The 15509-nt window shown below is 37.4% G+C and overlaps 1 protein-coding gene across 1 annotated transcript in view; it reads left to right on the top strand.

The window, feature by feature from the left end:
* Positions 1-15509, top strand: part of RYR2 (ryanodine receptor 2) — a 739709-nt gene that overhangs the window by 256355 nt on the left and 467845 nt on the right. The window contains exon 3 of the mRNA XM_059397367.1: positions 15123-15227. Within this exon, the coding sequence (XP_059253350.1) occupies positions 15123-15227 (105 nt within the window). The remainder of the gene's footprint in view (positions 1-15122; positions 15228-15509) is intronic.

Raw genomic sequence — 15509 nt, 5'->3', positions numbered from 1 at the left:
TAAAAAATTTTAATATTAAAAAAAAAAAAAAAAAAAAAAAAAAAGCTAATGAAAAGACTTTTTGGCCAAAAATGATCAAGACATGTTTATGAAATTTAGATTCATATCTAATATCTCTTACAGTAAACTCTATCTTTAACTTTTTTGAAATAAAGACTAATGTAGTAAATATTGAAATTGAGCTTACATATTAAATATACCAAGATTTTAAAAAATTAAAAGCTTATTCCAAGCACACACAAAATCCTGCTTTCTATAGTAATTGGGTTGGTATGAGGTTTTTTGTTTTTTAACATCTTAATTTTTATTTTTTTCATTTTCCAAGATTCATTGTTTATATACCATACACAAGGTTGGTATGATTTTTTATTTCTTTATGACTCATTCTTGATAGGTTGTATGTTTCTTTGCATTCAACCATTTCTTCTTAGCTATCCAATTTGTTGGTTTATAATGGTTAATAGTAACCTCTAATTTTTATTTTTTGTAGTATTTCTAATATCAGTTGTAATAATTCCTCTTCCATTTACAATTTTATTTCGGGGGATAGTTGGCTTGAAAGTTTGGCTTATTTTGCTTATCCTTTTATACATTAGTTTCATTGATCATTACTATGTCTTTTTAGTCTGTCATTTATTTATACTCTGATCTTTACTGTTTTCTCCATTCTAACTATGGGCTTAGATTTTTTTTCTTCTTGTTCCTACAGTCTTTAAAGAAGTTACTTGATAAAATGAGAACAATATTTCTAGAATCTTTTACATTAGCCCATATATATATGGGCTATATACATATGTATTTTATGTAAGATAAATATGTACTTATATATATATTTTTATTTCTGGTGCTTTTCTTTTCTTTTTTAAGATTTTATTTATTTATTTGACAGACAGAGATCACAGGTAGGCAGAGAAGCCAGCAGAGAGAGGGGAAGGGAAGCAGGCCCCCTGCTGAGCAGAGAGCTCTATCCCAGGACCCTGCAATCAGGACCTGAGCCAAAGGCAGAGGTTGAACCCATTGAGGCACCAGGTGCCCCTTTCTGGTGCTTTTTATTTCTTTCTTCAGATTTTATGAAAATTCCTGAAGGACTTCCTCTACCATTCCGTGTAAGTCAGCTGTGGTAGCAATACATTCTCTATCCGTGCTTATCTTGGAATGTCTTTATTTTACTTCATATTTGCAAAGTAGTTTAGCTGGGTATTGACTTCTGAATTTACATTTTTTCCAGCTGTCTGAATACGTCCACTGTCTTCTGACCTCATCTCACATGATAAGTCAGAAGTTAATCATATTGATTCTACATCGTATGTGATGAGTAATTTTTTTCTTGCTGCTTTAGAGGTTTTCTTTCTCCCCTTTTCTTCCTTTCTTCTTTCCTTCTCCTCCCTCCCTCTTTCTTTCTTTTCCTTCCTTCCTTCCTTCCTTCCTTCCTTCCTTCCTTCCTTCCTTTACAGTTTGATTATGTTGTGTCCATGTATGAATTTCTTTGTATTTATCCTACTTGGGATTTTTTGTGATTCTTGAATGTGTGGCTATGTCAACTAGTTTTTTCCCCTAGAATTTTAGCAGGTTTTGGTCATTGTTTCTTCAACTACATCTTGTTCCTGAAATTCCATATATGAGTGAAATCATGGTATTTGTCTTTTTCTGACTTATTTTGCTCAGCATCCCACTGTCTAGCTCCACCCACATCATTGCAAATGGCAAGATTTCATTCTTTTTACGGCTGAGTAATATTCCTCTGTGTGTGTGTGTGTGTGTGTGTGTGTGTGTGTGTGTGTACACTGCATCATCTTTATCCATTCATCAGTTGATAGACCTTTGTATTATTTCCATGATTTGGCTATTGTATATAATGTTTTTACAAACATCAGGGTGCATGTAACCTTTCGAATCAGGATTTTTGTATCCTTTGAGTAAATATGTAGTAGTGCAATTGCTGGATGCTAAAGTAGTTCTATTTTTAACTTTTTGAGGAACTTCCGTACTGTTTTCCAGAGTAGGTGCAGTTCACCTGAACCTAATATTACACTGTATGTTAACTAAAGCATCTATCTGTCTGTATATCTATCTATCTTCCGGTCTTTTCCCTTTATCCTGGGACAATAATGGGACTCATTACATGTATATTGATGCATTTTGAGAGATTTTTGAGGTTTGTTAATTTTGTTAATTTGTTAATTTTTTTTACCATTTTTTTCTTTGTTCACAAATGATTGAATAATTTCTGTTGATTGATAACTTTAAGCTCACGGATTCTCCTTTTAGCTCAGATCTGCTGTTGAGACCCTCTAGTAGGTTTATTAGAGTTAGTATGCTCAAATCCAGAATTTCCACTTGATTCTCTTTGTGAAATTCCTGTATCCTTATTGAGAATTTTTATTTGTTGTTTCATTATTAAAGCACTTTCCTTTATTTGTTTAAACATGGCTTCCTTTAGTTCTTTAAATATATTTATGTTTTAATGTTGCTTTGAAGACTTTCTCTGCTAACTGTAATATCTGGAAACACTCAGGGGCAGTTTGTCTTGACTTATTCCCCCCCACCTCAGTATTGGTACATTTTACTGGTGTCATTTTTGCTTTATTTTTTTTTTGTTGTTGTTGTTGTTGTTGTTTGTTTTTTGTTTTTTTTGCCTATGGCACATTTTTTGGGGGGGGTTGAAGATAGAATATTTTAGGAAGAATACATTTTGACCTTTCCCCAATTCAAGGTAGTGGTGGTGTTAGTTTTATTTGTCTTTTCTTTTTTCAGCGACTTGCCTGGGCTGAATCTGTGAAATCTTTCTCCCCTGTGATGTTTTGACACTGATGTCACTTATCCAATTTTTTTTTCCTTCTTTTTGTTTAAACCCTGATTCCTAGAAGTTGCCCTGTTCATGCAATGTCTTAGAGTTAGGGCAATGACTGCACAGAGGTTGCACCCAGATACTTTGAGCAGCAAGGGTTCTGTTCTCTGCAGATGGACCTGTGTGTGGGTAGAGAAGTGAGTAAGTTTGGGTCATTTGAGCTCTGCTTTGGATTTATTTTGTGCTGGGTTTTTGGTGTCTCTTTGGGCACACACCACTCCAGATTAACCTGGAGTCTGAATAGCTTGGGTCTATTTTGCGTGCTTGTTATTTCATTCAGAAGTATACTGAGTTGGGGGCATCTGGGGGTTCTCAGTCAGTTAAGGATTAAGTGTTCAGTTAAGTGTCCAACTCTTGATTTCTCCTCAGGTCATGATCTTAGGGTTATCTCCCTCGGTCCCTCTCTGCATGCATCTTGTACACTCTGAGTCAGGCTAGAAAACCTGTCAGGTCTTGCTGGAAAGAGTAACTTCACACACAAGGTAGCATGCATGACATCTACTTTGAATCAGGTGAGCTCCCCTCCATGGTGCGGTACAGCTTTCCACAGTCTGGCAGAAAACCAACAGTGGCTGAGCTGAGGGGAGATGAAAGAAGCCTGGAGACACAACACCATGGACTCATGGACTGTTTTTACCTGAAGTTCAGCAGTTTTCAAGTATGGAAGTTTGTCACATATATTTTTAATGCCTTTGGTTAAGTCCCACAGCTCTGAAAGTTTGTTTAAATTTTATCCACCTTGCTTTTCAGGGAGATTAGTTAACCTCCACACTCAGCCACATGAGGAAGTCCCCATTATTTTTGTTTTTAATGTAGCTTATCAACCATTTTATCTTCTTTGAATAGATTCTTGAATATCAAAAAGTATCACACTGTGGCTCTAATTTATCAAGTACCCAGCTGCTAGAGTCATCTTCCTAAAATATCCTCTAATTTCTTTGTGTTACCTACCCCTTCTGAACCAAAATACATGTTAAGCAAGAGGGAATTTTTGGTTATCCAAATTGTATCTGTACTCTGTTATCTTCTGCCGGATGTTTATAGTGTATATGGATTAATTGATCTCTAAAGTATGTCCAGATCACTTAACATCATGTCAGGGTTAAATTTCATCAAAACAGCTTCAGTTTCAATTTTGTGTTACTTACCTAAAGTATCTACCCTGACCTAGCTCTTTTGTTTGTTTGTTTTAATTTATTTTTTAATTTATTTTTAGCATAACAGTATTCATTATTTTTGCACCACACCCAGTGCTCCATGCAATCTGTGCCCTCTATAATACCCACCACCTGGTACCCCAACCTCCCACCCTCCGCCCCTTCAAAACCCTGAGATTGTTTTTCAGAGTCCATAGTTTCTCATGGTTTACCTCCCCTTCCAATTTCCCCCAACTCCCTTCTCCTCTCTAACTCCCCCTGACTTAGCTTTTTAAATTCTGCTATATACTCCTCTCATCAGCTAGAAAATACGGTATCTCTTACCAAAGTGGTTAGAAGTCCTGTCTTCTTCAGATAAGGAAAAGATCCCTGTGTCCAAATATACCCACAAGGCATCCATCTAGAGAGGATCATTATTTTAAGCTCTTACTACAATTTTACTCCTGCTAACATGTTCCCAGAAGGGCTCATACCAGGTTTTGAGCTTTTAAAATATCCCACAAGGCCAAGTCCTAGAGTTTGGGTCACTCCTGACTCTGCTTCTGTGTATAATTAGAGTGTGAACACGGTCATGTTAGGTTTAATTTATCAGCAATAATTGCCATCACAAATGGATGGAAAAACCAAACAGCCAAGAACCAGGCTGATGTTACCTTGGGAGTGGCAATGTGGTATGGCTTTTAGACTAAGCAGATATTCCTGTCAATAGTTTCTGCTTAGATCAAGTTGTTGACTTTCCTGGTTCACCATTTACGCAGTTATGAAGCAGGGATACTACTACTTCCCTTGTAGGGTCTTGATGAGAATTAGGACCTAGGATGTAGAGAATTAGGACCTAGGATGCAGAGAACACTCAAATAGTGTATTATTGGGGCACCTGGGTGGCACAGTGGGTTAAGCCACTGCCTTCAGCTCAGGTCATGATCTCAGGGTCCTGGGATCAAGCCCCACATCGGGCTCTCTGCTCTGCGGGGAGCCTGTTTCCTCCTCTCTGCCTGCCTCTCTGCCTACTTGTGATTTCTGTCAAATAAATAAATAAAATCTTAAAAAAAAAAGATAGTGTATTATCATTTACATAATTATTTCTACATGGTTTTATTTATTTTACATTCTTGAAACTGTAGAGAAATTCCATGCTAGCAGAATTCCTCGGAAGAATTTCCTGGTGCTGAATGTCTCTGTTTGTATTTGCTTGGAGTTCTAGTATTGAGGTTCCAGGTGATGTTACTGAGTTCATTCTAGCTTGATTTGTTCAGACTGATGCTGAGCAATTAATTTAGCTCTTGCCATTTTAAATTAATTTAGATAAAATCATCCAGCACATTTTCATAGAATGAGATACCTACGGGTGAGATGGTTGGTATTTGTATGATTATGCCTGAATAAATCTGTACTGTTACATAATTAATTAAATGTGCAGACATCATCTTATTGCCTACATAACTTGATGTGGAAGCCGTAAGTCTCCTTTTTGGTTTTTATTTCCTTTCTTACTGTGGAGCTCTGAGTAATTTCAGAATCTGTTGATTGCCCTTTTCACAAGTTTGTATGCATTCTTTCCTCTTCTTTTAGCAGATTATGAGACCAGGGACTGTGATTATTGTAGCAAAAGGTCATATGACAGATAATTAGGTTGACCTAGTTATGATAAAATTTGTTTTTTCCCCAAGTACTTTCAAGCAGTGAGCCTGTCAGTACTTCCTGGAGACAGCACTGTTAATCATCAGAAATTTTCACTGGATTTAAGCAATAAATCTTGGAACACAGCATCAAAAATTAATGATGTATTTTATGGTGACTTACATAACATAATAAAAATAACAAGAAATTTTTACTGGAGGATCTACCAGGTTTGAGCACTTTTTAAAAAAATTTTTTTTTTTTTTTTAGTTTTTATTTAAATTCACTGTATATTAGGTAAATACAGTATAACATTAGTTTCAAGTGTTGTCGAATTTAAGGATTCAACATTTACAATGCCCAGTGCTCACCAAAAGTGCTCTCCTTAATTCCCATCACCTGTATAATCCATCTCCCACTTCATGTCCCCTGTAGTAACCATCAGTTTGTTCTCTATAGTTAAGAGTCTGTTTCCTTTAAAAAAAAAAAAAAAAAAGAGCCTGTTTCTTGGTTTACCTCATTTTTCCCCCATACGATTATTTGTTTTGTTTCTTAGCTTCCTCATATAAGTAAAGTCATATGGTATTTGTCTGTCTGCTTCACTGGGATTTTAACATGGAGCAAGGCTGAGATGTCACTGATTGTAACATTTACCAAACACTTGCAGCTCACAGTAGTTTTGTCTAAGTTATTACTGTGTACTTACTATCACAACAATGCCACTTCCTTAGAGCATATGTAATGAGCATATAGGTATTTTGCTAATTCGTTAAAAAATCTCTTTTGAGTAGAGGGAAACTGCTCCAGAATAATCTGTGGTGACTTGCACTAGAGCAGTGTCTCCAATATTTGCACGAATTTATTTATTCTTGTGGTTTGTATATTCATCCATTTACCGATAGCTCTAAACTCTCTGAATTTAGTGGTGAGATCATGGCCTTTTAAATAGATTTTTTTTAGGGCGCCTGGGTGGCTCAGTGGGTTAAGCCGCTGCCTTCGGCTCAGGTCATGATCTCAGAGTCCTGGGATCGAGTCCCGCATCGGGCTCTCTGCTCAGCAGGGAGCCTGCTTCCTCCTCTCTCTCTTTCTCTCTGCCTGCCTCTATGCCTACTTGTGATCTCTCTCTGTCAAATAAATAAATAAAATCTTAAAAAAAAAAACTAACTAAATAAATAAATAAATAGATTTTTTTTAAGGGACACCTGGGTGGCACAGTTGGTTAAGTGTCTGCCTTCAGCTCACGTTATGATCTTGGCGTCCTGGGATTGAGCTCCGCGTCAGGCTCGCGGCTCTGCGTGGGGGCTGCCTCTCCCTCTCCCTCCCTGCCCCCTCCTTGCATGCTCGCTCGCTCTCTGACAAATAATAAATCATTTTCAAAATAGATTCTTTTAATTTGGAGCCCACATTCCTAGAACATCATCATGATGTACTGGTGGACTAGAAATGATGTGTTTTAAATGCAAATTACATAACTGGGCCATTACCTAGAGTCTAGAGAATTAGGCTGTTATCAAGATTGTGACTGATAAGACAGTTTGATTTAGCAAATTTTAGAAGCAGGGGGCTAGAGCCAGCAAACTATGAGTGGCATGTGTGATCTTTAAGATACCTTCATACTGAGGCTTAATTCATAGCAGAAGTCTCTCCTCTGGTTTTCTTTTGAGGGTTTTGCTTTCAAAGTATCATGTACTTATGTTATCACCAACAGTGGCTTCCACTCAAGGTGTGTGACCAGTTTTGACCTGAGACAATACTCCTGTGGTGATATTAGAATAGGAGACGTGATGCATGATGGGATGTCAAACTAGTGTACCTCTGATTTGCACTGACACATCTGAGTCATGTCAGTGTGAAAATAATTGTAAAAATGAGATAGGTTGGTGTATCTACCTAATATTATATTCAGTATTATGTTTATACATTGTATCAAAAGATGTGTGCCAGTGGGCAAAATGAACACTGTGCAGATCCTGGAAAAGCCTTCTAATTCACTTGGGATTGTCCTAATGAACTGCTGAATTGCCAGGATTATGGTTGTAGGTAGTGGTGATTTACACTCATTACTAGTCATTTAAACCTGCTAATAGATCCTTCCCCACCTGGACCTCTGTTGTCAGGAATACCAAGTGGAATGACTTGAGTTTTTCTGAAGCGATTCGAAGGCTTTAGACCTTGGAAAACCCAGACATACTGGTTTCATCCATTACAAGTACATTAAGCTTGGTTTAAAAAAAAAAAAAATACAAAAAACCTCATCTAAAAGAATTCATTTACATAGGATAAGTATTTCTTTCCCTAAGGCAGTTTCTTGTTAATCTGTGGTGCAAAGTGGGATGAACGGGAGAAGAACTTGACAAAACAAACATAAAAGCAAACAAACTCAGTATTGTAAAGTCCCATGGGAAAGCGTGATGGTCTTGTAATAACCGTATTGTCAGGCTGGCAATAGGGTGAAATGTTAGCACTGGAGTTTTAAAGATCTATAAAGAGGAAAAAGTCAACTAAGATTTTCCTTATATTCTTTTTGATACTTCTTCCCACAGTATTTTATGTAAGTGAATGGGATACAAAAGCATTATTTTATTGGAATGGTAGGATATAGAAAATTTTTTTAAAGATTTTATTTATTTGACAGAGAGAGGTCACAAGTAGGCAGAGAGGCAGGCAGAGAGGTGGGTGGGGAGCAGGGTCCCTGCTGAGCAGAGAACCCGATGCGGGCTCGATCCCAGGACTCTGCGATTAGGACCTGAGCTGAAGGCAGAGGCTTAACCTGCTGAGCCACCCAGGTGACCAAATACATACATGTTTTAAAGAACATTATTCCCCCATATGGTAGGTGAAATTTTGTCTGGTTCATGCTTATACTTGGCAACTTGCAAAAACAATCAAACAAGATAACTTTTGGAGAAGATCCAGTTTGGTACTTCCACGGTTCATGGAGAAGTTGACCTTCCATGGTTACAGTGCCTTGCCAAAGGCCGCTGAGCAGATGTGTGGCTGAGCACAAACAAATCTGTCTCAACCTCAGACCATCTGCTGTACTCTAAAATATACTGTCTTCCTATTTCTTCATAGAAGAGTAGCTTTTCTCTTAATTTACATCTTGTCAATTCTGAGCTTTCTACACGATTTAGGTTTTTCTTAAATTAGGCAGATAAAATTATATTTTATTGGTGATTTCTGGTTGATAATGCATTGATTTTCTTATTTGAACATCAGAAAAAATTCTTCAAAATGTGTTAAATATTTTACCACTTAATAGATGGGAAAGCTCAGACTGATTTATCTGAAATTCCTTGGGTAGTTCCATGCTGGACCTGAATCCCGTGTCCTCAGATGTGGTGACTTATTCATTTCCCTGTGCTGTCAAATTGTGAAGATTTAATACCCCATTAATTTTCAAAATACATTTTGAGATATCTGAGTTACCCTACAGGTTATATGGAGCACGTTTGAAAGACACTGCAGTGTCTGGTGGTTTGTCTTCCTTCACTCAGCATAATCTCTTCCAGTCCCATCCATGTTGATACAAAAGTTGGGTATTCATCCTTTCTGATGGAGGCATCATACTCCATAGTATATATGTACTGTATCTTCTTTATCCATTCATCTATTGAAGTGCATCTTGGCTCTTTCCACAGTTTGGTGACTGTGGTCGTTGCTGTTAGGAACATTGGGTTACAGGTGGCCCTTCTTTTAACTCCCATCTGTATCTTTGGGGTAAATACCCAATAGAGACTGAGAACACTGAGAAACAAACTGAGGGTTTTGGAGGGGAAGGAGTTTGGGGGTTGGGTGAGCCTGGTGGTGGGTGTTAAGGAGGGCACATATTTCATGGAGCTCTGGGTGTGGTGCATAAACAATGAATCTTGGAACACTGAAAAAAATTAAATAAAAAAACAGAAGAAAGATATAGCAAAAAGGTAAGTTAATTTGTCTTTGTATTAGGAGTCTAGGAATAAGTAGAGATCTGTTAGAGATCATTAGAGCTGTACCTACTGGTATCCCTTTAGGCAGATTTGCTTAATTTTCCAGATATAGATGGACTCAGAGCTTGAGGTCAACTCAGGGAAACAGTGAGCACCTTCTTTTGTTGGGAGGGTGAGGATTCAAGTTCAATAACAGTGTTAGATGGCAGAGAACTTGAACCAATCTTCAGGAGGAATATAGTATATCTAGATCCTCTAGCAGTCATGAATAATGAGGTAGATAAAGATCTACTAATAGACAATGATCTCTAAAACATATTAGTAATTTATAATATATATAATTTGTACAAGGTGAGCCCATTAATGGGAAAAGCTATTCCATATATTTGTATATGCACATATGCATGTAAATGCTAGAAAAAGACCTGAAAATGTGCACATCCAACAGGTCATCAAACTCCAGTTGGTGATGCCTGGGAGGGAAGATAAGGGAGAATGAATATAAATTTGGAAAGAGAGTTTTCTGTCCTTTGTTATTGTTTGAATTTTCAATAGGGAAAATGTTTTGTTATGTGATTTTATTTACATCATGAAGGATTTTCCATAGTTGGAAAACATGAAGGATTTTCCATAGTTGGAGACTTGAAATGGGTATTGTAGGCTAAAGGAGGAAAAGCTTGAGCAAAGGTATGGAGATGCTAAAATAGAGTGGTTAGTTACTATGCAATTTTTATACAGTGATAACGAGAGAGATGATCTGTGACTTCTGTAGTCCCAGATTATCTGTTGCAGTTCATTTAAGGTGATGGCATGTTTCAATAGGTTTTCAAATGGGTTAGGCAGTTATATCCTTGGAAGCCAAATGGTTTGAAGGATACCTCAGCTGGAAACCTAATTGATTTCATTCAGTCTCTCCAGTGCCAACAAAGCCAAATGCTGAGGTTCTTCTTGAGAATTTTCTCCCCTTAAGTCTAGGGAACTGTCAGGCAGAGGAGAAAGATGACCACTGTTGTGTTTTAAAAGGAAGAAAAGTTCCATAGCGAGGTTGCTAGCTTCAGGTTTGTTACTCTTAGGGAAGTACATGTCTCGATAAAATTGGGGTTGTCCCACATGAAGAGTAGTACTAACCTTTTGCCTGCTTGCTTTGGGTACTATTCTGGGCAGCGTAGGTAGACATTTAGTTGGAAGCACTTTCTCTGACTTAATTTTGCAGGAAAATAAATGTTATGGATAACAGTTAAGATGCAGACAGGCATACCTGCTGTGTTGTATTTCTTTAAGATTCTTACGTAGTCCATTTTGAAGCACTTAATAATGTAAAAGCATACAGCCTAAGCATTGCTTTTTACAATTTAGGAGTACCTTCATTGTAAGGACAAGCAATGCTCTTTTATATTGAAGTTGGAAAACTTCAATTTCTTAGTTGCAGGAAGAGTTGATTCAAAAAATAAAAGGTGATGGACAGGGTGACAGCTTGCAAATGTTTGTGAGTCGGACCTCTTGTTCCAGAAGATTATAGAATGTTACACTGTATTTCTTGTGCCTGGTGTTAGGAGTCGTTTTGATTTCTGGCCATTTAGTTTGTCATTAATGAATGAATGATACCCTTTATTTTCCCCTGACTTAATTTTATTTCTGGAGAGTGGGAACTGAGGCTTGACATAAATGCCATAGTATAGTTTAACTATAAAACATTCAAGGTTATTTGAAGAAACCCTCATCTAAATTAAGGAATACTTCTGGTAGTTCACTTTGAAAGGTCACGAGTTAGGGTAATGATTCTGTTGCCTAAAACAACCAGACCATTTTTCTTTAGAGCGAAACAAAAAGGTAATACTATAGAGTTCTGATGCATTGTTTCACATTTTCCTAAAAGGGGTAAACAAAATTTTATTCCCGCTCAGCTTTTCTCTGGCATCTGTGCATATTTTGAAGAGGAGAAGGGCAAACAGAGAGAAGAGGAAGATGGGTCAGAAGAAAGTGGGTTGAGACTTTGAGAGGCAGTTGCCTCTATGGATTGTCTGTTTACTCTTGCTGACTCCCACTATCTAGAAAAATATCTCGTAATGGGCATGTACATCTATGGCAACATGAAATTCGTATGGCAGGATTAATTCGTTCCAAATCCATGTGTTTTTCAAGGATCTTTAAAATAAATGCAAGCTGGTAGAGTGATCCATATTTTAACATTTTGAGCAAAGTGAAGCATGAAAAAATTTATGTTCAGTATATGAGGTTGGCCAAAAATGACCTTTTCTTGAAAATAGTAGAATATTTTGGATATTATGAACCAGTGCATGATTATTGATGTATGTTTTCAAACACTGTTTCTTCAAAGTAGAGTCCATTTAAGAATCAGTTTTAAGAAATGAGTAGTACTTCATTAGTGCCACAGAGAGAAAGGATAATATGCAAAAATAAGGATAGTGGCTCCCTTATTTTGATTTCTTGTTATGTTCTTGACACTGTGAAAAGCTCTTCACTTACATTATCTCATTTATGTTTCACAGCAAGTCAATGGGGATGATAGAGTTATTATAATTACTATATCATTTTCCAGGGAAGGAAGCAAAGATTAGAGAAGTTAGCAGGTATTAAGTAGTGAGGCCAGGATTATTGTGTTGGGAACTATTTATAGAATCCAAGCTCTTAACTGTTATTTTATAGTCATCCTCAAGCAATTAATGGATAGGGGTCTGAAATCAGTCCAGTGGTTCCCTGGGAATAGTTCTCATAGATTTCTGAGAGCTATGTGTTACATATTTAGGAATTTTGTAAGCTGATGTATCAACTTTGACTTTGAAATCAGCAGTTATTATTTATGTCATAGAAATGGGCAAATGCTACAAATCAAGGCTTTTTTTTTTTAGAAATTGGTTCACTAGCACACCATTTAATAACATAGGATTCTGTCAGCAGTGTTGGTCAGAGTATAGCTTGCAAACCTGAACATTTAAAATGGATAAGAATGGAATAAACTCTTTGAGTATCAGATTTTTTGCCCAATAGCATTTGTCTTCATCTGATAAATCATAATATAGCTAAAACTGAGATAATTAAATTTAAAAGAATTTATTCCTAAATGTGAAAGGAAGAGAGAGGTTCGTCCCTAGCTTTTATCTTTTATCTTTTATCCAGTCTTTTATCTGAGGATTTTGAATTTTTTTAAAGATTTATGTCTTTATTTGACAGAGATCACAAGTAGGCAGAGAGGCAGGTGGAGGGGGGGGGGGAAGCAGGCTCCCCGCTGAGCAGAGAGCCCGATGCGGGGATTGATCCCGGGACCCTGGGATCATGACCTGAGCTGAAGGCAGAGGCTTTAACCCACTGAGCCACCCAGGCACCCTTATCTGAGATTTTGGAGAGAAAGCCCTTGTTTGGCTGACTGCAGATTAGGAAGGCAGTAGCTATGCCCAGATCTGGAAATTGGTTTTGACCACTAGCTGAGGTGGTCTGAGGAGGAATGGAGAGACATTTCGCTGTGCCCATGACAGGAAGATGGAGGATTCCAGAGAAGGAAAGTTCATTAAAGAAATAAAACCCAAAGATACAGATGTAGTGAAAAGAAGAGCCATCTGTACCCCAATGTTTATAGCAGCAATGGCCACGATTGCCAAACTGTGGAAAGAACCAAGATGCCCTTCAACAGACGAATGGATCAGGAAGATGTGGTCCATACACACTATGGAGTATGATGCCTCCATCAGAAAGGATGAATACCCAACTTTTGTAGCAACATGGGCGGGAATGGAGGAGATTATGCTGAGTGAAATAAGTCAAGCAGAGAGAGTCAATTATCATATGGTTTCACTTATTTGTGGAGCATAACAAATAGCATGATGGACATGGGGAATTAGGGGAAATTGGAAGGGGAGGTGAACCATGAGTGACTATGGACTCAGAAAAACAATCTGAGGGGTTTTAAATGGTGGTGGGGGGTGGGAACCAGATGGTGGGTATTAGAGAGGGCAGGGATTGCATGGAGCACTGGTTGTGGTACAAAAACAATGAATACTATTATGCTGAAAATAAATAAAAAATAAATTAAAAAAAAAAAAAAAAAAAGAAAACCAAGCAGAACAAAACATGGGTGCCAGAGAGGTTTGTGGGATATGAGAAACCCCAGTGGCCAAGATGACGTGTTCCTTTCATCCACAGAAGAATTTTAATTCTGGAGCCCTAGCTCTTTATCTTGCCTTAAAATGATTATGTATCATTCTCTGCTGATAGGAATCATTCTAATGGTAGTGGTTCAGTTTAATAAACACTTAGAAATTGAAATTGTAATTTTGATACATTGTAGCAGGTTATCAAATTCGTCCTCTTAATGTTCTTTTTATGAAGGAGACATTGTCCCTCTTGCGTTTAGTGTTTAATGTGTTTATAATGTTACTCTGTTAAGAGATTCCTCCTTTGAGGATCTTCCCAGACCCAGTTGGACTGCCTCCTGGGGCCTGGTTATCTAAAGCAAAAAGAGTCATGAAAGATAATATACTTGTTCCTGATTGGGATGGTTCTAACTCACTTACCTGTTTCCTTCACCACCTTGAAAGTTATCTTTTGGGTTTTTCAGAACTGATGGGGTTTTTGTTTGGAGTGGGAGTTTCAAAGGAAGGAAAGAGAAGGGGAAAAGTATGAATGAGAAATGTAGCAACACTTACATACATTCACCCACCCACCCATCCATCTATCCATCCCAGGACAGAGCAGAAAATCACATTGCTACATCTCAAACATGTATCCAACTTGAGTAAAACAAAGTAATTGTTTTCTTTCTGGATGAAGAGAAGCCTGTGTAAAAGGCTCTGTTGTACTAATTCAATTTTCTATTTTTTTTAACTTCAATATTAGTTCAATGCAAGGATTTTTCTGTTCTTTATATTTTTTAACCAGCTGACTATGTAGTAGATTAGAATAGAATGCTTGAGGAGCGCCTGGGTGGCTCAGTGGGTTAAAGCCTCTGCTTTCGGCTCAGGTCATGGTCTCAGGGTCCTGGGATCGAGCCCCGCATAGGGCTCTCTGCTCTGCAGTGAGCCTGCTTCCTCCCCTCTTTGTCTGCCTGCCTCTCTGCCTACTTGTGATCTCTCTCTCTGTGTGTCAAATAAATAAATAAAATCTTTAAAAAAAAAAAATAGAATGCTTGAGAGACCAAAAAAATCTGGCCTTTCAATAATGCCTTGAAGAATTTAGTTATTGTGACTTTGGAAAATTCACCTAACTTCTCTGTTTTCTTGTATACACAATGATAGTAATAATCCTTACAGACAATCATAGAGGAGTTACTGATAAAGCTTTGAGTGCAATGCCTAGGAGAGTAGGCAGGCACTCAATAAAATGTTGGCTGTCATTATCTATAAATTTAAAAATGGATTAAGTGTGAGCAAAGATAATATATTTTCATGATTTAGGAACTGATACTAGAGAATTCACAAGTACTCTTTTTTTTTTTTTAATGAAGGAAACTGATACACAATAAGGTAAATTGGGTCTGATTGCTTGATGATGATGATGTTGATGATGGTGGTGGCGACAGCAGCAATGATGGCATCTTTTCCTTTTTCCACACAGAATGTTCCCCCAGACCTCTCCATCTGCACCTTTGTGCTGGAACAGTCTCTCTCTGTCCGGGCCCTGCAGGAGATGCTGGCTAACACCGTGGAGAAGTCAGAAGGGGCAAGTACTTAATTTATGTATACTTCTAGTATTTTGATGGTATGAATGATTTTGTTCATAGGTATTGGAGATTTTCTTTGTGCTGAAATAAGTCAATGAATTTTACTTGTAATTTCTTTAAGTTTGACTTTCTACTTTATTCAGCAGACCTGTGATATCTTAAAGAACTTAAAAAAAAAAAAATCCAGCCTCCAGGTGATGTGTGTCATTGAACCTCATGCTTATGTCTGTGGCTTAAAACAGAATTTTTCTTTGAGCAATTTGTGTGTTTTCTTACATTTT

Source organism: Mustela nigripes, chromosome 4 (assembly GCF_022355385.1).
Source record: "Mustela nigripes isolate SB6536 chromosome 4, MUSNIG.SB6536, whole genome shotgun sequence".
Taxonomy (NCBI): domain Eukaryota; kingdom Metazoa; phylum Chordata; class Mammalia; order Carnivora; family Mustelidae; genus Mustela; species Mustela nigripes.
This window is presented reverse-complemented; position numbering and strand designations above follow the sequence as displayed.